The sequence below is a fragment of the Caretta caretta genome, chromosome 2, assembly GCF_965140235.1.
Source record: "Caretta caretta isolate rCarCar2 chromosome 2, rCarCar1.hap1, whole genome shotgun sequence".
NCBI classification, from domain to species: domain Eukaryota; kingdom Metazoa; phylum Chordata; order Testudines; family Cheloniidae; genus Caretta; species Caretta caretta.
Genome location: NC_134207.1, coordinates 174,899,420 through 174,922,752, shown reverse-complemented (window position 1 = coordinate 174,922,752; position 23,333 = coordinate 174,899,420). Strand labels below are relative to the sequence as shown.

At 42.5% G+C, this 23,333-nt stretch overlaps 1 protein-coding gene and 1 long non-coding RNA gene across 3 annotated transcripts in view; both read right to left on the bottom strand.

Moving 5' to 3' along the window:
• Positions 1-852: 852 nt before the first annotated feature.
• Positions 853-23,333, bottom strand: part of LOC142071141 (uncharacterized) — a 45,958-nt gene continuing 23,477 nt past the window's right edge. For both annotated transcript variants that reach the window (XR_012667136.1, XR_012667137.1), the window contains exon 4: positions 853-4,423. This is a non-coding gene — a long non-coding RNA (uncharacterized LOC142071141). The remainder of the gene's footprint in view (positions 4,424-23,333) is intronic.
• LOC125630939 (uncharacterized) lies at positions 18,080-22,231 on the bottom strand. Its single transcript, XM_048837149.2, has one exon. The coding sequence runs from the start codon at positions 22,229-22,231 to the stop codon at positions 18,080-18,082; it is 4,152 nt and encodes a 1,383-aa protein (XP_048693106.2).

The window sequence follows — 23,333 nt, the reverse complement described above, 5'->3', positions numbered from 1 at the left end:
AGTGAGAAAACTTTGCTTTGAATCTAATGCAGTTTGTTAAATTAGGCATCAGTAAATATAGTACCTTTATTTTTCTGGCAACCATTTCTAACTTTTGTGTCTCCTTACTTGTACTCACTTAAAATCTATCTTTGTATAGTTAATAAATTTGTTTTACTGTTTTATCTAATCCAGTGTGTTCAAGTCTAAGTGTCTGTGTAACTCCATATGGGGCAACAAGTTGTGTGCATATTATTCCCTTAAAGGAATCAATATACATGTAATGTCCAGGAGAGGTCTGGACAGTACAAGACACATATTTTTTGGGGGGAATCTGGGACTGGGTGTGTGTTGGGGTCACCCTGCAGCATAACCAACGCTGGGTAAAAGCCAAGGTGTGATTTATGAAGTCAGGCTTATTCTCTGTAGTTTCCATTTTAACAGAATGTATAGGGTCAATAGAAGAGGAAAAGATACTTAAGACCACACCCCCCTCCCCAATCCACTGGCCTTTGTTGTTCTGCAGATGAGACATTTTAAGTTCTAAAAGCAGGGAGGAGTGGGTGGTAGCCTCATGGTAGGGGAGATGGTGGGGCCATGGGAAACATAGTTCTGTTCATTTTTTGTTATTTATTTTTCTGTCACTCTTAATTTCCTGATTTAGTAAGGAGTGAAGTGAAAGTACTTGAAATGCTACACAAATGTTATTTTCACAATATATCTGAACTCCATAAAACCCTAAGCAAATACTGTAAAGTTGGTCTGGTCCATAAACAAAATTATATACACCCACAACTATATGTGGGATTGAAAAGATTAAATGACATACAAATGTTCTAATACATAAAAATGCATTTTAATACAGTAACTGATTATGCTGATACAAAACATTTCAGAGAAGTGATCAAATAGCAAGTAGTGACATGCTGCTTTTGAGTCTGCTGCTGTTGTAGATGCCTTGGGGTATTTTTGTTTAGATAACACTGGTTATATAAAAGGGATAGAGACATACTGCAAAGACTAAAATTAACGATAGGAAATAAACCCTAGGTGTGTTGAAGATTTGACATTTTCTTCTCAGGAGTCTACTAGACAGGATATGGGGTTTTCAGCTTCTCACATACCCAAACTCATGAATACTACTACTAAGAGACTGTGTGTGCTAAACACTATGCCAGCCTGCAAGAGGAGCTTCAAAGCCAGTCTCCACATGGCACGGGGGGCAAAAACCAAACAAAAACACTGGTAAGTAGTGATTGATGAAGACAATTTAGCTCTGACAGCAAATACTTATCCAATGCTTACTATTCTTGCTAGCACGAAAGAGGAGCTGTTATTATAGTATCTATATTGACACAGTCTGTTAGGACGCATTGGGACAGGACAGAGAGTCTTGGAAAGGACTAAGTCAAGCAAAACTGGCAAATGTGTTTCTGTGAGGCTTGGGCATTTAGAGGGACATAGGGTAAATAGTGACTGGCTGGAGACAGGTGGAACAGGTTTTAAAAAATGCAAATTTACTGTTTTGCGGCTTCAGTAAACTTCAAGATTTCTATCTGGTTGTACCAGATATGATCTTGACATATTCTGCTAAATAATGTTCAGACTGCTGGATTCAAGTTGCAGAACTGAATTAGTTTTTAAACTTTCCTTTGAAGGAACACTGCCATCTAGTTGTAGCTTTCCTAGTTAAGCTTGCTATTGCTAATTATTTTTAATTTAGAAGACATTGCTTATAAACCTGCATCAATTAAAACAAAATATTTTATGGACAAAATTATTCCCTCCAATACAGGTGCAAAATGAAAGTGAATGGGAGCTGTACATATGTCCCCGAGCAAAATCTGGCCTCAAGAGTAAGCTTTTTCAGAGAATACAGTGCATCCTAAATTCCCTGAATCACATGGGTGAAGAGGGAGGGAGACTGAATATGTTTGGATACTTGAGGGTATTTTCACTGTAATTAATAGTCACTGGTGGGAAGGGGGATCCTGTTTCAGATACCAGGAAGTTGTGAGTAAATGATAGGAGAATAGAAGTTGCACTGTACTTTAAATCTTACTGGGGTATTTACATGGCCCTCATTACTATAGTATGAGTGCTTCACAATCTCTAATGTATTTATCTTCACAACACTCCTGTGAGTGTAAGTAAGGTAAGCACTACTATCCCCCGTTTTACAGATGGGGAACTGGGGCACAGACACACTAAAGGACACATACTCAAAGGTACCTAGGCTCCTAACTCCCCTTGAAATCAATGGGTAGCAGGTGCCTAAATACTTTTGAGTATCTGGGGCTCAGTTACTTGGCCACAATCACAAACAAAGCCTATAGCAGAGCACAGAACTGAACTTGTCTCTCTAAAGTAGTACGTTAGCATCCTAACCCTTGGACCATCTAAATGAGCTCATCACAGGATATAAAGACCCCAGTTGGATGAGGAAGGCATCAGAGAAGGCATGTGTTAATGGCTAGACAGGGCTGGATGGGTGGGACTATCATGTTTGGTAGGGAGGAGGCCTTTAAAATGGAAGTAACTGTAGTTAGCTGGGAAGAGAGATCACCCTGAGCAGGGGATGGCTGGAGTGACTCCTGAAACCGCAGGAGATATACTCATCCAGGATATCTCTGACTCTCTGTAAGCCTGACAGAGTGAGCCCAATTCAATAGCTCAGCGAGGACTCCTAGAAAACCGTACACAAACAGCCCCAATGTCAGAAAGTACTGTTGGCCTACTGTTGGCCTCTACCCTTTTAGTTGACTCCAGGAAGAAGTTATTCTTGGGTGCATTGGAATATTTATTTTCCTTTTGATTCCCCCTATCAGAAAAGACACAAGTCTCTCCACAAAGGGTAGGATCCCGTTGCAAGAACTAAGAAACTGGAGCCTTAATATAAGCCACCTAGTGTAAATAACTGGACACGGCCAGTGATTCCCACTGTCTGGGAGATAAAACTAGGGGAACTCTTTTACTGAGCTGTTGAATTTTTTCAGATTCTTAATTTAATGCATCCTGAGGGAATTCATGAATGGATCCAAATTAGAATTCTAAGATTTGTTACAGGTTTTTAAACACCACCACTTTGGTGGACTTGGTGAGCTAGAGGTATTGCCTTACATTGCCATACAGGAGAAAAACCATTCACATTCCAGACAGTCTTTCACTTCCTGGGAGAAGGGAATGAGTGTTTTGCATTTTTCACCCTTGAACCTATGCTTAATTAGAGAGCAAATAGGAAAAGAAAACAAACCACCGGGAATGTCTACTTCTAACTCTGATTCCAACTTCCTTAATCTATGCCTCAATTTCCTCATCTGTAAAATGGGAATAACACAGTTTGAATGTGGCCATTCTAATTTGCACTTAATATAGGCAATGTTTGACTAACCCCACATAGAACCCATTAAGTGGGATTCTGCTCTGAGGAGCGTCTATGAAAGTGGTAAACTTTTGACTCTATACACTAGGTCCCTATGTATAAAATCAAAATATAACTGCCTACTTTACTGGTTTTCTGCCTTTTTACTCCTGTCAGCACTGAAGAGCCAGTACATCCATGAGAGAGTTAGCTGGATTCTACTCTGCTTCACCCTGTCAACAAAACTGTTAGCTAACTTACAATTGCAGAACTTATATTTAATTTATATTGCTGGTGTGAGCCAGATAGAACCCAAATTGATTTTCAGATCCCAGGCTCACATTGACAGGAAAAAAATCATTCTTCAACCTCAGAGTTACAAACACCAGAGTTACAAACTGACTGGTGAACCTTGTTTGGAACTGAAAGTATGTAATCAGGCAGCAGAGACAAAACAAAAAAAAGCAAATAATGTACAGTACAGTACTGTGTTAAACTACTAGAAAAACAAAGGGAAAGTTTACAAAAAGATTTGACAAGGTAAGGAAACTGTCTGTGCTTGTTTCATTTAAATTAAGATGGTTAAAAGCAGCATTCTTCTTCTGCATAGTAAAGTTTCAAAGCTGCATTAAGTCAATGTTCAGTTGTAAACTTTTGAAAAAACAAACAATGTTTTGTTCAAGAGTTACAAACATTTCAGAGTTACAAACAACCTCCATTCCTGAGGTGTTCATAACTCTAAGGTTCTACTGTATTATCTCATATCTCTTCAGTTTTTACAAAAATAGGAAGGGATGCAGACTTGAGCTCCAAGTGTTATGCTGTATTAAGTATTACAAACAAGCTGTCACTTTAAGCTATAAGTATATTGTTCAAACAAGTGGCAAAGGCAAGTCCCAGCACCGGTGGTGGTCTGGCATTTCTCTCTCCACACTTCCTGGTTCTTTTTGGTGTCAGTGGAACGTTTTGGATCTGCTCCTTGTTTTGGACTGCTGTGGTAGCTTGCTTTCCTCTGAGTTCTCCACAACTTGAATTCATTTGGCCTCAAGCAAGGTTCTATAATCTTCTAGCTCCTTTCCCCATCTGGAGACATCAAGTCAAGTTAAACATAAAAAATGTGCATTCTCTTAGTGGTTTCCAAAATGAGTACTTTTCACACAAAGAGCAAGTGGACATCTCTAGAAATTTAGTAATTTCCTTCCAGTATTTATTTGACCATATTCGGTTATTTTGGGAGAAAGCTTGTTGCCCTGTTTTTCCACTCAGCATCTCATATTGCTGAGATTTGTGATTTCAGTGCAAGTAAGGATATCAGAATCTGCCCCTATGTTTGGCTGCCTTTGGGAAATTAATCAAGAGTCTCCGTCTAATTCCTGGGGGACAAGTGTCCACATCACCTTGATTGCTACTGATTGGTCCTTTTGTTGGGGTAGTCTCAGCGGAGAGAACAAGGATTGAATATGCTACAGAAACTAAAACTGGCCCTTCCAGATCAGAGTTCAGACATCTTGGCAGGGCAGCGTGGACAAGTTTGCATTTCTCCTGCAGTGCCTGTATTTGTTCTGTGGATAAATAAGGGACTTGAGATCTAAATCTAGCACCTTCCACAAACACTGATTGAAGCAAAACATTAAAAGTTTGGGAGAATGTTTACACAGAATGGAATATACTTTATCAGGTTTTTCATGGTTTACAGAGAGAAGATATATTTTCTGTGGCACAGAACAGTTAGAAATGTGGGCCTGATTCTGATCTAACTCAGTATAACAGTGATGTAATTCTACTGAAGTTGGTAAGTTGCTCCTGATTTACACAGATGTAAATGAGATCAGATGCAAGCCCATTGGTGTCTTGACAAGGGATCACTACTATTTATGGATTTAGGTCCGATTTCTGGTCTGCCTGTCCTGGTGGTATGAGGCCTTTACTTATTTTTACCTCAATTTTGTTTTCTGGTAGATCCTGCAGCAAGGTTATAATCTTGCATTTGTGATGATCAGTTGCCATGAAAAGGGTAGTAATGTTACAAATTTTGCATTACAGTGTTGGATTTGCATACAGTATTCAACACTGAAATGCATCCTGAGACAAATTTTAGTCCCTATGACCTTGCTAAATAATCAAATAAAAGGAGCAGGCGGACTGTGAGAAAGCAAACCCTTTGGGAATTGACGGATTTCTCTGGGTAAAACCAAATGCTTAATTTAATTTGATTTTTGGTATAACTGTTGTTCTCCTTTAAAGTTAATGTGAAATTATTTCTAAATGTCAATCACTTACTTTCATTGCTCTAGGGATTGTATTTCATGCAACTGGTTCTACCACTGAGTCCAATTTGCTAGGATACACTGTTTTAGACACTCCTCTTATTATAGGCTTGTCTACCTTATTTAAAAGATACCGGCTGAAGCAGGCATGTACTAAAGAGTTCTATATTTTCTGAAAGGTTGTGTTCAATTTAACAAGTTAAATATCAGTCTTAACATTTAGATAAAATAAAAGAGTCCGAAGTACCGCTGAAAGGCATTTTGCTTTTGCGATATTCACATTAAAGGGAACACATGAGATTCAATAACAGCTAATAGATAAGAGTTTTGTATAACAGGTTGTCATAAATATAAAGGGAAGGGTAACCACCTTTCTGTATACAGTGCTATAAAATCCCTCCTGGCCAGAGGCAACATCCTGTTACCTGTAAAGGGTTAAGAAGCTCAGCTAACCTGGCTGGCACCTGACCCAAAGAACCAATAATGGAACAAGATACTTTCAAATCTTGGCAGGGGAAAGGCTTTTGTTTGTGCTCTTTGTTTACGTGTTTGTTCTCTCTTGGGACTGAGAGAGGCCAGACAGAAATCCATTTTCTCCAACCCATCCTAATACAAGTCTCTAATATTGCAACCTGTATAGGTAAGCCAGGCAAGGCGGATTAGTTTATCTTTTGTTTTATGTGAATTTTCCCTGTGTTAAGAGGGAGGTTTATTCCTGTTTTCTTAACTTTAAGGTTTTGCCCAGAAGGGGATCCTCTGTGTTTTGAATCTGAATACCCTGTAAAGTATTTTCCATCCTGGTTTTACAGAGGTGATTCTTTTACCTTTTCTTTAATTAAAATTCTTCTTTTAAGAACCTGATTGATTTTTCACTGTTCTTAAGATCCAAGGGTTTGGGTCAGTGTTCACCTGTACAAATTTGTGAGGATTTTTATCAAACCTTCCCCAGGAAAGGGGGTATAGGGCTTGGGGGGATATTTTGAGGAAAGACGTCTCCAAGTAGTCTCTTTCCCTGTTCTTTATTTAAAACACGTGGTGGTGGCAGCGTACTGTTCAAGGACAAGGCAAAGTTTGTACCTTGGGGAAGTTTTTAACCTAAGCTGGTAAGAATAAGCTTAGGGGGTCTTTCATGCGGGTTCCCACATCTGTACCCTAGAGTTCAGAGTGGGGAAGGAACCCTGACAGAGGTTGTCCTTGTCTCTGACATTTTTGCTGTACATGAACAGCCAAATCACAGTACATATTGACAAACTGTCATGCAAGATAAGGAAATCAGCTGATGTGGCAAAAGCATTGGTCCATAACAAGAAAAGGAGTACTTGTGGCACCTTAGAGACTAACAAATTTATCTGAGCATAAGCTGCTCAAATAAAATTGTTAGTCTCTAAGGTGCCACAAGTACTGCTTTTCTTTTTTACGAATACAGACGAACACAGCTGCTACTCTGAAAACTGGTCTATAATAGAATCCCAGATAATGGGGCCAGTAAGAAATCAGTTGGGTCATCCTATCAGACTACATTATACTCAATACATCATAAGTTCTACCATCTTATCTAACCTGTTTAATATCTGTAGGGATGGTGCCTTGGCCATCTTGCCTGGTATCAATTCTGCTACTCAATTTCTCTTATCACTAAGCAATTTTGTCCTGATGTCTAGTTGAAAATATCTTGCCTGGATTACTGTAGTGAATAAAAACCCCATTGCATTTATAATTGGAGTCCTAACCCAGGTGTCCTGGCCCAATTCCATTTTGAGGAGTCACAATATTCTGCTTACCTAACACTTCCTATCTAGGTTGCGTGGAATATGGTGTTTTTCACTTTCTGTCCTAACTGTTACACAGAGTTCATAGGTGCTGGAACTAAGGGTGCTAAGGGCAATACCCCCTGATTTGAAATGGTTTTCAGCATATACAGGATTTAAAATTTTGTTCAATGGCTTTCAGCCACCCCACTACAAAAATTGTCCCAGCACCTCTGACAGAGTTGCCATGTGCTGTTAAACAAATGCTGTCTTCTATACCAGAGTTGACTGCAAAGTAATCTGTATTAGCATGTAGGGTTTGTGAAGTGTTCTGAGATTAAACTGTTACCATAAATTGGTGTCATGACTATCCAGAGAATCTGTGAGATTACAATACTAAATGGACCTATAAACCACAGTATGGGCTGTATGCTCTGCCATGACGTAATACAGACGTTTACAAACACCTATATGTGAGCGGGGGAATAGTCCCGCTATTGTGGGGAACTTTCCTGGCTTCTGCACTACCCCGGTGAAGTGGGCTAGAGAAAGGATCTGAGTCCTCGCTCCCACTTCCTTTACCCAGTGGCCTCCCTGCCCTTGCGGACTCCCCTTCCACTCTCCTGTCTGGCAGAATCCTCGTAACCCCAACAAGGCTGGGCCCAGGATTCCTGGGGGGCTTCAAACAAAACCCTGATGTGGTCACCTAGGACAGGGGCTAGGGTGTCCCCACTCCGGGGTAGTCTCTCTGCAGTGGGCACTTCTCTGACCCACTGATCATTACATACAATTTGAAGCAAATGCAAGTCATTTAATCAACAATTAATTTAAAAAAAATTTAAAAAGGTTAAATTAAAAAAGGTTAAAGGAAACACATCAACCCGCTCTGTGGCAGGGAACATCACAAACAGTGTCTCTGGAATGTCAGGGCAGTTCACAGTCTGTTCCTTGTAAGTCCCAGGCCTCCTTCTCAGGCTCTGGCTGTGCTGCAGGGATGCTGTGGGTTGGACACGCTCTGGTGGTAGCCACATGCTCTCAGGCTCTAGGTGGCAGGGCCCTTCTTCCCAGCGTTGCCCCCGCCCTGTCAGGGTTACCAATCCCCCTCCGAGTCTGGCCTGCAGAGCCTCCTGGCTGAGGAGTCTCCCTGTGCTGGTCCCCCCTCGCTCTCCCCAGCTGCTCTCGACACCTGGCTCCGGACTGCTCCAGCTCCAGCTCCACTCTGTTTTAGCTCCAGCTTGACTCTGCCTCAGCAGGGCTGTTGCTCTGCCTCCAGCTCCCTGGGCTGCTTCTCTGGCCCCTCTGGCTCTGGTTGCTGCAGATCTCCTCCCAGGACAAGTCTGCTCTGCAGGCTGCTTCTGTGACTCTGCTCCCAACACTGACCTGCTTCCTGGGCTGCTTTTCTGGTCCCTCTGGATCTGGCACAGCTCTGCTCCCCAGCTCAGCTTGGGCCTTTGCTTTCTCCTTAGCTCGGCCCCACTGTGTCTGACCCAGGCAATTCCAGCTCACACCAAGGACGGGACCTCCCTGGCCTCCTGACTCCCTGCCTGCCCTGCCATTCAGGCTGCCCTGGAGCATTGGCCTCTCCCCATTGTTCCTAGGTACTGTCAGTCTCAGGGTCTTGATTCCCCATCGATCCTTCCCCCTTTTTAGTACTGGGAGCTAGCAACTAAAACACCCCCACTGAATGTTAGTAAGGGAGCAACAGTCCCCTTACATACACAATGTTGACAAATTTCTCTGAAATGACAGCCTGAAACGTCTATGGTTCCACTGCTATGGGGAGAGGGGCAGACTAGAGAGAGGACTTCTCACTTCCTCCTGTTGTGGAGCTCTGGTTCACCGTGCTTCTCTGCACAGCTGCTTGGGGAAGAGGAGCAAGGCACAAGGAATGAACGGGGAGCGAGCAACCAGGTTCTCCGCAGTTAAGTGGCACCAAACTACTGGATTAGGGTTTTATGAGGGAGGCATAACTGGTTCGTAACTAGGGCTTCTAGGCACTATGCCCTAGATCCTCAAAGGTATTTAGGCCTATGGTAACAAAAATAAAGAGAGAAGGATTCCTTCCACTCAACCCAAATTCTGTTATTTTGTGCATAGCAAGGGTGTTGTGGGTGAAGGATCCTGTCTTAATTTTTTGGAAAGTTCATGTTAAAAATAATTCCTGGAGCTCTACCTTTTTATCTGTTTTGTAAAACACCCCACAAGCGTTGACTCAAAAAATGCTACTTTGGACCATTTATTGGAGGCCAAGTAAACAAACATGATGGATTCATTCAAGGTTACACTGAAACTGAATATACAGTTGGATTTTGGTAACTGATTATTTTAATCTAACCCTGTTTTTATAGTCTTGTTAGAGAAAGGAAACAGCTGGTTGCAGTATAAAGACTTTCTATGACAGTCTTCTCAACTAATCTATATAATATACTGAATTTCTATTTCCCATTATAGTTCTGAGTTTTCAAGCATCTGAACCTGGTGGATTAAATTACAGCTGGTCTCAACACAGAGTAAAATGCAACCTTAAGAGAGCTTTTCAAATTTACGCTCACTCTTAATCAGAAGCAGAAACTCTGAAGTTCAGACAGACAAGCATTTCAGAAGTAAACAATACTACAGATTCATGTTTGCTATTGTAGTAGGCTACAATATATCAGTAAATATACAAAGACTATTTGTATTTGGCAACTTGATGGGTTGGGGGGTTGGAAATAGTAGAGTCACCAGCAAGCCCATCAAGAGAAATTTGGGGGCCTTGTGAATCATGTTTGCTGCGGCCTTGCCCCCTCCCATTTCACTTTACTTACACAGATCTTACAGATGTTTTAGGGGGGTCCTTTAGCTCTTGGCCCCAGTACAACTGACCCCAACCCCCATCAGCCCTGTTCACCAGGTCAAATCCAACCCACCTCAGTAATGCCATAACTACTCAATTTCCTATGCTAGTAGTATTAGACTATATTTCCCACTGGTTAGTTTCCATAGCCACATCAGAAACCACCAGCACTCTTGATATTAACTATCACTGAGCCAAGAAACCAAAAATTGAATTGGTCTTTCTTCCCTCTACAAACAAGGATACCAAGTCATTGGGGGCAGTGATGAATGCATCTGCTATCTTACAAGTATTGAGGGTACACCTAATCCAGGTAGTACTGTGTTAAAATATTTTACAAATTAAGTAATTAGAAGTTTCCTTGCACATCTTCTTTTCCCACAGGAAAATACAGTAGAGATGAAGTTATTCATGTTAGCAGTTCTCCTCAAAAACTGGCTCCTCTCAAAAGCTTTTCCTCTCAAAAAACTTTTCGTGACAAATCATTGACATTTATCTAAATTTTCTGCAGTATTTCCCCCCAGAAATCTTTTGTGGAATGAAAACCATGTTTTCTTATTGAAACAGGTCAACAGAAGTGATGGTTAGAATGTTGATAAAAATGAAAAGTGGATCCACTTCAAACCCCGCAAAACAGAAATAACTGAAATATTCACAAAATAATTAACCCATTTTCTCCAACTGGCTCTTAAAAATATAATGTGAGGACATAAACACAAGGTTTATGCATCTTGAGGGATTTTTCTATCTCTTTATTCCTCCTCTTCCCCTTCTCCCTTTAATGTCACTCTCTCTCCACCCCACATACCCCCTCCTGTTTGTTCCCTGTCTTTCCTCATTACTTTCTCAGTAATACCCATTTCCCATCTCCCAACCCTTCTCCAACTCACTTTCCCTCCCTCTTGGTCCCACAACTCTCTGGCTCCAACACATTCATGCTCCCTTCCCTGAGTCCTCTCATTTGTACCTCCCTCTTCTCCTTCACACATAATTTGCCTTTTGTCCTTTTTTTTCCGCCTGATTGTGCAGCACATGCTTCTGGACAACTTACCCTCTTTCCTACTCCATTTCAGTCTTCCTTTCACAAGGGATACTAAGGACAACAATAATAGTAGCATGGATGTGGTCCTAACTACTCTTTGGTGATTACTCTTCACAGGGTGTAATGGACTGTGAAAGAATCAAGTTCACAAAGTGAATGAACTGTTTTCCACAAGGTCAGGTTAACAGCCTAAGGCCAGGTACACGTTGCGGCTGCAATTGTGATTTTGTAAGCAGTTAAGGGCACAGGCAGCTTAAATGGTTAAAAATTAAATAGTGTGGTCTGTCCACACAGCTACTTTTCTGCCATCACAACAATGTTTTTACCTCTACACCTTACACTCTGCCTAACCATGAGTGAATTCCGGGCAGCAGTCTCACAGACCCTTAGGACCAGTTGCCCCTGCCAGGAACTACAGGGAGTTTTACAGAGCCCACCCACTGTTCTGCCTAGGATAATCCCCTGCCTCAGGGGTCACTATGGCCGTTTTCCATCATAGACAGTACTGACACTACAGGATGCTTGATCTGCTTAGCTTCTGCATTCTGTTGCTTAGGAGCCTGGACACAGTGAGGGTCAGAAATAGTAACAGCGCCCAGAGCACTCAGGTGTTACCTGAAAAGGAGGCAAAAGCACATGCAGTTTATGTCCAGCTACAAATTCTACCTATTGGTAGGACAATGTTATGCATATCTAGACAGTCAGTGACTAGCTGAGACATCTGCTTTTAACCAATCCTATTTGACTCTGAGTTCAGAGCCACCAGCTGCCTCACTATGGGAAATCCACCTTTATGGAGAACTGCTGCCCCTGTTGACAAGAGTTACCATAGCCCTGGACAACACTGACTGCAAAAGCACATCAGAGCTCTTTGATGCAGGGGAGAGGCGAGGAGGGAAAGGGTGAGACCAGAGTATTTTACAGTACTACAATAAAGCAAGTACCTGAGTGATTAATGTTCCCAACATTTGTAAAATAACAGAGGATTTGGAACCTAACTATGCTGGGGGTGACTCCCATTCCACTTTTTACTCCTCAGTCAGGCCATGGAGTTCTCTTGCTGTATGGTCATGCAGGCTGTGGTGGGCTAACATAGGTCACTTCCTGGAAATAAACACTGACTGCTCTGGCAAGATTCATGATGCATAAACATTAAAGTAATCCTGCTTCTACAGGAAGGGACACTGTCTTCTCCACACAGCAATATCAATTGTGTTTTTGTGATAACTGTGATTCAGTCCCTTCTGATCAGGGACTGTTATGATCACGTAGAATCATATATCATTCCTATATCTAGTTTGACAGCATCTTGTTGAACAAGGCCATATCTTTTCAAAAGACATCCCCATAGGAAGAGAACATGACCAATGAAGGAAGATTTGATCTAACACAGAAGTAACACCAGGGATGGGAGAAGAGAAATTAAGATTTGCTCAAAACGTTTTCAGAGATCCTTTTGGGGCCAGGAGCGATGAAAGGAGAATACTGTCATGTGACAGCAGTACATAAATCACAGAAAGAGTTGCTTTTTTTCCTAACGCTGAAGGAAGAACTATATCAGAAAAAGAAAAACAATATTTGTAATAGAGGTGTGACACACAAGGGTGCTTGTAAGAGCCTGATCTTAAATTCCTGGCTCCTGAACATTTACCATATGCTGTCCTTAACTGTCCCTTATTAAGTCAACCATCATGGAGCAAGGCTTCAAAAGGTTAATACCCAAAACATGACTGAGGTCAGTAACCACAAACTAATGGTTCCCGTTACAGTATTATTCCTCAAACTACTCAGTTTCTTTCTCCTTCCTTGTAGAACTTCTACCTAGAGTTTTCTCCAACCCCTTCTGACCTTCGCTATGGACATAAAGACACTGTACATATCCAAGACAGATATTGGATACTAATCAAAGTAATGTGCCAACTGCTTATTAAGGAAGGTTTGGGGCTTACTGACCATTAGGAAGTCTCGTGTAATGAGAGGCAGCCTGTGTCAATATAGTCTGATTAAAAAAGCAGAAGGCCAGAGCCCCAGAATTTTGCTTATGATTATATAAGAACTAATTTTTTTTTCTCCATTTAAAGGTTTTGTAGCCTTTCCTCATTAACGGCTCTTTCCATAGGCCCTGAATAGCTATACCTACCACTTCCCCCTCCCCCTCCAAAAAAGATTACCCAAACTTTGTACACTGAAAAGTTGAGCTAATAAAAACCTGCTTTTTTAATAAGTGTGAAATTTTTAACAGTTATCAATTCAGTCTGAAGCAATTTTATTTCTCCATATCTCAGCGTAACTTTGCTACTATGATAAACAGATGTACTGCAGTGCCACCTAGTGTCAAAATTCGAAGAGAGTCATTTCACATGCACAGCTCTACATTAAAGGTGGGCAAAAGTGAATAAATAAACATATGCATTTGCTATGGCTGTGCATGCTGAAGTATCCATTTTCACATTCAGCTGTCATAACAGTGCACAGTTTTATATCTGCCAATTTGGAAACAAATGCACAGGTAAGTGAAAAATTATCCGAACAACAACTTAGGAGTAAGTAGTGATGAAAACTTCTCTCTTATATGATATTTAAGAAAAAGAAAAATCAATCTCAGTTCTGACAAGGTCATAACTCACTAGAAAGCATAGTATACCAGATCAAATTTTTTGAAAAAAAATATCATAAATACCTTCCTGTGCCTAACCTAAAACAAAATATTTAACAGGTTCTACTGGATACTGAACAGATCACAGGCCACAAATTGCTGGAGATGCAGCTATGCACCTGCCTCATGGTTTGTCAACACACAGAGTTATTCTGGAATAGCTACTGTGGAATACTATTCTGGAACAAGCGTGTCCATATGTAGAGTTATTCTGGATTCGTTTTCTGCTTTAAATTCACAAACTTTCATGTGTAGACAAACCCCCACTATCACAGCCTTTGGTCCATGAGAACCAGACACCTGGATTATTATCTGCACCTGTTCCTCAAAAGCACTAAACTATACCAATATCCCTTCTGTTAAACCGTTCCTCTTTAGCCTCGATGAAGATGGCTCTTGTTTCATACAAGAGTGAGTTTTACTCATATCCTGGACAGAACCACACCCTCCCCCAGTCTCAGAGTGGAAATCAGATTTATCATCTACCATCATAGTGAGAGGGAGGGGGAAACATCTTCCAGTAAGTCTCAATCTGGACTTGTACTTCCCCATCTTGGGAAATGTGCAAAATATTTTCATGCCAGAGAAGGCACTTTATCATAACATGTTGGTACCTTTTTCTCCTTCTGACACTACCTCTCTACTTTCCTTTCTTCTATGCATCTTCCTCAGTTTTCATTTTGCACACATCAGTAATATTAACACATTATTAAAAACTAATAAATAAGGTGTTAGCTGAATGCTGTTAATTGCTGCACTCCTACACAATGCCATACCCTTTTTATTTTGTTGCTTTCTATTTTTTTTTCTTAATAATGACATATTTAGGACTAAACTGAAACTTTATAATGTTTTTCTTTGAAGTTTGCCCATCCACTGTTGTTTGCTTAGAATGAATGATCGTTTTATTTTTTTAAAGAAACCACCATGACAATAAATATTTATTAGAACTAGCTGGAAAATTAGGTTTCCCCCCCAGGGAAAGTTTTGACTAAAATGAAAGGTGTTATACATACACCCCCCCCCCACACACACACACATTTGCAATGGAACAAATCAAAAATGTTTTGGGGGTTTTCTATCATTGAAATTCTATGTGGAAAGCGGATAATTTTCATGAAAAATTTCATTGAGTCAAAACCCCAATTTTCCATTAAAAACAGTTTAAATGTAAAACTGCTGGTCAACTCTAATAATTAGTGGTCACAAGATGCTAGACACTGTCTGTAGCTATATATACAGGATGACACTTTCCCTGCCCCAGAGAATTTACAATAGACTTCTTCCAATTCATTTTGTCTGTAATTTTGTATGCTGTGGTCTGTTTATATTAAAATATCTATATCTATGGGGAGAAAAGCTTTCTGGATAAAGGTAGAAAGAGTTTCATAACCAATTTGCTTTTCACTATTTATTCATGGTGAATGTTTACTTCTGCACTGACTCAGCCAGAACATTGAAGTTAGATTAGTCAGTTTCATTGTAGCTCATCTGCAGTTCCATCCTCACTCTCACTCTCTCCTGCTTTAGCACTGTGCGGATGTGATTATGTTTACTGAACTGCCAGGGCATATTTGTGTCCTAAAACTGTTGTCAATTGTACTTTTAAAAATGTATTGCTATGTACTCTCTGCTAAGCATCTTCCACTGTCATGGACATCAGTGGGAGTGGAGTGCACTCAGCATCTCACAAGATTCACGACAGTTGCAAAGGGCGCGGGAAGGTCAAAAGACAATGCGTTTTCACCCCCTGAGGACTCCACATCTACCACCACTTCCGCAGGACTTTATTGGCAGAGGTAAGCTGCAGAGTAGTTTGTTAAGACAAAAAAAAAAAAAGTAGATGTAGGTACATCTGTAAGCTTAAGACATGTTCAAAATAGATCTTCCATCATCCATAATGGAAAGGGAAAGTATTCAGGTATGAATTCCTCCAGCCAAGTCCCAGAGTAAAATTACCAGGAGTTTCTTTTACCCAGTCACATTGGTCATTTTCTAGAAGACTGTGATGGGGCACTCTACTGTACTCACTGCAGGTGGTGCCCCCTCCTGGTTGTTCTTGAGATTTAGTTCTGCACAGCCAATACCCCTTCCTGCACACTCTGTCACACTCTCTCTTTTGCCACACTCTGTCTTTTGCCATCTGTGGCCCCTCTCTTGCTCCAGGAGCCGCTGCCTCCTTTTCGTGACTCTAGCCAGGTCCCTCACCACATATCCCTCTTGCAGGGTACCAAAGTCCTTTCGCATGACTGGTCTCAGGCAGTCTTATTGGGCACTACCTGATCGATGATACCACTTCCCCAGTGGCCAGTAGGGGAACCCAGGCCTGGCCACTATTCCAGGTTCCAGTCTAGGAACCCTATATCTGGCTACTGTGGTTTCACTTAGACCCTATTGCGCCTTCCCTGGACTCCTTCCTACAGCTTTTGGTTCCCCCCACTCTGGGTGTACCAGCTCAAACCTCCTCCTCACAAGGAGTAACTATAGACTACTGAACCCCGCAGCTTCAACACACCTCCCTTTTCCCAGGGAGTGACTGCAGCCCGCAGCAACTCTCAGCTTTACACAGGCCCTTCCTGTTCCCATGCTCTCTGGCTCCTCCTCCAGGTGCAGCCTAGGGAGTTAATTGGCCCCTTAACCCTTCCAGGGCTTGTGTTGGATGGATGCTCCTTCACAAAGCTTCAGCCCCAATACACTCCAACTTCTTCAGGCAGCAATCAGTTAGCTTCAGAAACTTTGGTCCAGCCTAAGAGCCTCCAATTCTACTTTTCCTCCAAAGCTAGCTTGGGACTACCTCCTCTTTAGTTCCTCTAGCCGTAATGAGCATAATCAGAAGGATTCTCCCTCCACAAGCAATTAGCAGCTGCAGCATTTTTGCCATGGATTCTTTTTTCCCGTTGTAGATTCTAAACCTCTGCTTTATTTGCCTTGGCCTCAGCCATGTATAATTCATGAGAATTTTCAATGTTGCCAATTGTCACAATATTTGGTGTTTTTATTTAAAGTCTCAGCTCCTGGAGTCAAGTAATTATGTTCATTAAAAAAAAAGTTTCTAGCATGTAAGGTAGCAGAGAAGAGCTTGAAACCATGAGCCAAGTGGACTCTAAATCTCAGAAATCAGAACACACAGAAAAGAATAAAGGTGTTATTTAAAAAAAAAAACCTCATGATTTTTAAGCCAATCTCATGAGTTTTGAGGCCAGACTCATGATTTTTGCGCTCTTGAAGTTGGAAATACTGGATTTTACACACCCAAATTTAGATTTAATTTTAAAAAATGGTTATGTCTTGATGCTGCAAGCTGCTCCGCATGAGTGGGCCCTTGTGCCTGCAAAGATATCAGCTGACATCAAAGGGGCTCTCCCTGCCCAGAGCAGCTTGCAGAATCATGTCCCCTTTCATGAACTCATGCAACTTAAGAGTTTATCCCGATCATGTGGCCTATACATCACAAGCAATGCACCCTTTAGTCATGCTCCCACCCACAAATTCCCTCTTCCTTTCAAAGCTCCACATCAAGACCCTGGCCTCCCTCTTCAGTAATAATTCCCTCCATCACCCATTTATCTGGAGGCTCCTCACCCAGCTGGTCATGGTCAGCTCTAATTTGCTACTCAAATCCCTCCCACAGATTTTCTGTTGGCTGGATGTTCAATGTCTTCTTTCCCTCATCCCCTTTTACAGGAACAATAATCAGAAGAGGAAGATTCCAAACCCTCCTCCCCTTCATAGACCGGTCTTTGAGAAAGTACCAGGGGGATCAAATAGACGTTGGCAGAGAGACAGATGTGCGAGCTCCATTTGCAGTTTATCTATTAGTGTAGCAATATTTAGGCTGATGAAGGAAGTGTCTTTGGGTTCTCTAACCCACTCTACAGCCCAATGACTGAGTACCTGAGGCACTCATGTTCAACTGGAGACGAGTATTCCAAATAGTTAATGTATACTTGTGCATGTGTCAAAACACTGCATGAGAAATGCTTTAATCCTTTAAAAACTGTTTAGATGGAGAAATAAAAAATGATGGAAAAATTCTGTTCATATTTGTGTTTTAATTTCACTTTAACGAAAACAGCAGTTGTACACGACCTCCAAATTTACACACTGCAGTGAGCATGCATTGATTCCTGTGTTTGTTAATGTTTGCTGGGTTCCAGGACAAACTCAGACAATGGGTCAGAATTCTGAGTCTAGCCTGATTCAAAATAGTCCCAAATGGATTTTGCGAGAGGTCTTAATGAACTTGTTGCATGCTCTGGACCTTTTTGAGCTCTCAGTTGTTCCTCCATGGCTGTTTCCTGTTCCTCTATGTCTTTCTCCTGATCTATTTCCTGTTCTATACAGACCTTTTTATGAGTTTTCTCCCATTCCTCTAAGTCTTTGTCCTGAGCTCTTTCCAGGTCTTCACAAAACGTTTTATGAGTTATTTCATGTTCTTCTTGGGCCTCTTTCTGAGCTTCCTCCTGTTCCTCTGCAACCTTTTTCTGAGCTCTCTCATGTTCCTCCAGGGCCTCCTTCTGAGCTTTTTCTGGCTCATCCAGGACCCCTTTCTGAACTCTCTCCAGCTCCTCTAGGGAGTTTTTATGAGCTCTCTCCAGTTTCTCCAGAGCTTTCTGAGCCCTCTTCTGTTCCTCCAGGGCTTTCTTCTGAGCTTTCTCTTGTTTCTCCAGGACCCCTTTCTGAACTCTCTCCAGCTCCTTTAGGGAGTTTTTCTGAGCTCTCTCCAGTTCCTCCAGAGCTTTCTGAGTCTTCTTCTGTTCCTCTAAGGCTTTCTTCTGAACTTTCTCTTGTTCCTCCAGGGCTTTCTTCTGAGCTTTCTCTTGTTCCTCCACTGCCTCTTTCTGAGCTCTCTCCAGTTCCTCCAGTGCCTTTTTCTGAGCTTTCTCTAGTTCCTCCAAGCCTTTTTGAGCCCTCTCCTGTTCCTCCAGGGCTTTCTTTTGAGCTCTCTCTTGTTCCTCCAGGGCCTTTTTCTGAGCTTTCTCCAGTCCCTCCAGGCCTTTTTGAGCCCTCTCCTGTTCCTCCAGGGCTTTCTTTCGAGCTCTCTCTTGTTCCTCCAGGGCCTTTTTCTGAGCTCTCTCCAGTTCCTCCAAGGTCTTTTTCTGAGTCCTCTCCAGTTCCTCCAAGGCCTTTTTAGCCCTTTTCTGTTCCTCTGTAGCCTTCTTCTGAGCTCTCTCTTGTTCATCTAGGGCCTCTTTCTGAGCTCTCACCAGTTCTTCCAGGGCTTTCTTGGCTCTTTCCTGTTCCTCTCTGGTCTTCTTCTGAGCTCTCTCTTTTTCCTCTAGGGTCTGCTGCTGAACTCTTGCCAGTTCCTCCAGGGCTTTCTGGGCTTTTTCCTGCTCCTCTATGGCCTTCTTTTGAGCTCTCTTCTGCTCCTCTATGGCCTTTCTCTGTTCTCTTTCCAGTACCTCTAGGGCCTTCTGAGCTCTCTTCTGCTCCTCTAGGGCAGCCTTCTGCGCTCTCTCTTGCTTCTTATGAGCTTTCTCCAGTTCTTCCATAGCCATATGAGCTTTCTTTTGTTCTGCCAAGGCCTTCTGCTGGGCTCTTTCATGTTCCTCCAGGCCTTTTTTCTGAGCAATCTCCAGCTCCTTCAGGGCCATCTTATGAGCTCTTGCCAGTTCCTCCAGGGCTTTCTCAGCCCTCTCCTTTTCCTCCTGGGATTTCTTCTGAGCTCTCTCCTGTTCTTCCAGGGCTGCCTTCTGAGTTTTTTCCTGTTCCTCTAAGACCTTCTTCTGAGCTCTTTCCAGTTCCTTCAGAGCCAGCTGTTGAGCTCTTTCCAGTTCTTCCAGAGCCTTCATCTGGGTTTTCTCCTGTTTTTCCAGCACCTTCTTCTGGGTCCTCTCCTGTTCTTCCAGCAACTTCTGCAGAGCTCTCTCCTCTTCCTCCAGCTCCATCTGCTGAGTTTTCAACTGTTCTTCCAGCTCAGTCTGCAACGCTATCAACTGTTCCTCTAGATCCATCTGCTTAACTGACTCTTGTTCTTGCAACACCTTCTGCTGAGCTCTCTCTTGTTCCTCCATTGGCTCCTGTTGATTGTCCTCCTGTTCTTTCAGCACTATCTGCTCAGCTGTCTCAGGTTCCTTCATGGTTTTCTCCTGTTCCTCCAGGGCTGCTTTCTCATAGATCTCCAGTTCTTCCAGGGCTTTCTGAGCACTCTCCTGATCCTCCAAGACTTTTTTTATCCTCTCTACCATCTCCTTAAATTCGTCTTCCTTGCACTTTTGCTCATACTTCCTCCAGTGGTGGGTGATTTTCTGGGCCCTTGGCTGCACCTCATTCAGCATTGCATTGGTCTCTTCATCATAATCCAGCTGACAGGCCAAGGACAGGTCCTTGGCAGCCTCCTGCCAGTAACCCAGGAGCCGAAGCGCTTTCCCTCGCCACTTGTAGGGCTGTGCGGAGTCGGGGTTGATATTTATGGCTCTGTCACAGTCTCTAATGGCAGCATTTGGCTTCTGCAACTGCACATAGACACTGGCTCGGTTGGCATATAAAATTGTAAGCCGTGGGTTTAGTCTGATGGCATCTGTGAACAAGTCAACAGCTCTCTGAAGTTCTCCTTTACCCACCGCATCAAAAGCCTCCCTCTTCTTTTCAATGGCCTGCTTCATCATTTCGTCTGTTACCTTCAGATTCTCATCGCCCATCTCTTGGGGCTCATCCTCATCAGGTTCAATCACTCCTTCATTATCGATCTCCAACTCACTCTCGGACTCCTCACTGGACTCTTCCTCACTCTCAGCTCTCCCCTGGGCCTTCAGCTGGAATTTCTCCTTGTCCCCATGGTCCACTGGCAGAGCTCCTTCTTGTTCTCTAGAGTATTTAAGATGTGCACCCCATTGTTCCCAGGAGGCCTGAAGCCTAACTCTTTCATGTTTCTGGGTATCCTGAGGCTTAGCTCTTTCCTCTTTTTGCCAGGCCTCAAGCTCATCTCTTTCCTGTTCCTCAGGTGTTTGAAGTTGAGCTCCCTCCCTCTCCTCGATGGCTTTCTTCATTCTCTCCAGGGCCTCCTTAAATCTCTTTTCTTTTTGCTTTTGCTCATATTTTCTCCAGTGGTGGGTGATTTTCTGGGCCCTTGGCTGCACCTCATTCAGCATGGCATTGGTCTCTTCATCATAATCCAGCTGACAGGCCAAGGACAGGTCCTCGGCAGCCTCCTGCCAGTAACCCAGGAGCCGAAGCGCTTTCCCTCGCCACTTGTAGGGCTGTGCGGAGTCAGGGTTGATATTTATGGCTCTGTCACAGTCTCTAATGGCAGCATTTGGCTTCTGCAACTGCACATAGACACTGGCTCGGTTGGCATATAAAATTGTAAGCCGTGGGTTCAGTTTGATGGCATCTGTGAACAAGTCAACAGCTCTCTGAAGTTCTCCTTTACCCACCGCATCAAAAGCCTCCCTCTTCTTTTCAATGGCCTGCTTCATCATTTCGTCTGTTACCTTCAGATTCTCATCGCCCATCTCTTGGGGCTCATCCTTATCGGGTTCAATCACTCCTTCATTATCGATCTCCAACTCACTCTCATCACTATCGGACTCCTCACTGGACTCCTTCTCCCTCTGAGCTTTTTCCTGATCCCATGGGGCTGTCCTATCAGCTCTTCCTTTTGCCAGAGCCTTTTTCACTCTCTCCATTGTCTTCCCGTGCTTACATTTTTGCACATTTTTGTGTTTAGAGTTCTTCTGGGTTCTCACCTGCACTTCCTTTACCACATCACTGGCATCTTCATCATAACCCAGTTTGCAAGCCAAGGCCAGGTCACAGGCTGCTTCTTCCAAGAGCCCCAGGAGCTGGAGTGCTTTTCCTCGCAACTTGTAGGGCTGTGCTAAGTTAGGATTGAGCTCTATGGCTCTGTTACAGTCGCTAATGGCAGCGTTTGGTTTCTGTAGGTACATGAAGACATTGGCTCTGTTAGTATACGAGTTGGCAAGATATGGATTCAGCTTGATGGCATCTGAAAACAAGTCAATTGCTTTCTGAAGTTCACCTTTAGACAGGACACCAAAGGCCTCCCTATTCTTTTCATTGGCCTGCATCATCATCTCATCTGTTACCTGCAAGTTTTGGTCTCCCAACTCTTGGTGATCATCTTGGTCTGGTTCAATCACCTCCTCTGCATCAGTTTCCAAATCATTCACTTTGTTCCCAGCCTCTTTCAGGAGCTTATCTGCCTCTCTGACCATCTCACCTGCAGCTGTATGGCTTGAAGTGGGAGACATGGAATTTTCCAGGCTCACTACTGATTCCCGAAGGAAGCGGCGATCTTCAGAATTTATAAAGCCCTGATTCAATTTCACCAAGTCCTGCATCTCACTGTGAACTGCCCTAGGATTCATGGTGCCCATCCCAGGAGAGAGTATGGGACACAGTTTGGTCTCAATTGAGGAGGAAGGAAGGAAAAGAAGGAAAATGACTCACTATAGACAAGGATTTGGTTAATAAGTTAACATGAGGCCTCATGGCAAACGTCTTTGTTCCTTCTTCTCCCATTGTCCTGAATCCTCATACAAGGCTAAAAGTCATCCTCAGGGTCCTACTGACTTCATAAACTGTGATTTTTTTGTGATGTCATAAATCATGTCATCATTAGAATCCTGAGATGTGTTCTTAAAGTCATGTGCTACCAATGTTTTAAAAAGGAGTTCCCACAAAAATTTATCTCCTCAGACTATAATATATTTTGTCTATCAGGGGTATGTATGCTTCAGACAGAAGTGGGTACAAGACTGGGGAATTTATTCATTTGTCATCTCATTTGAACAAAAATTCTTTTTCACAACCATAGACAGAATCTGGCAAACAATCTTCTGTTATTAAGATGTGCTTTGCTGATGTTTATATTCCATTAGTGAAAATATAATAACTATGTTGATATTATATCACAATGTTCAACTTGAGTACTCTGAAGTGGGGAATGGGAATGAAAATCTCAGGGTGAATGCGAGGGATATCCTCTAGGTCATTTTCCAAACATTTGGGAGAACTCGTCTATGCCAAAATTTTAAAAATTGCTCTTCAGAAGCATTTTGAAACAAATATTTCAGGAGGGATGATTGAGCTGCATCCAGACAAGCCAAGAACTCCACCAGAGTCACAGGAAACACCCCAATTTCACTTCAAAGGGCTCCTAAAGTTTTTTCTGCATGTCACTGCGATGTAAGCACCTTTACATAACTTTTTTTCATCAATTCAGGGTTGATGAGTCAGCCTCTGTGGATCTCTATCGCCTGTGACGCTGGCAAGCCAGGTGCCAGCTTATGCCGAAGTCCTCATGCCTCACTTGGATACTGACAAATACATAGCTAGAATTAGTCTGGCTCAGCTATATATTAGTATTGATGAATAGATATTAGAGTTATAAAATGTGCTTAGTATTTAGACTTTATTGAATGTTTCTAAGTTGCTGTATGCATTAATCTCCCTTATAGCACCCATATTGTGAGGTAA

Excerpts from the sequence above, each read along its gene's own strand:
- LOC125630939 (XM_048837149.2), bottom strand. The coding sequence starts at position 22,231 with ATGGGCACCATGAATCCTAGGGCAGTTCACAGTGAGATGCAGGACTTG.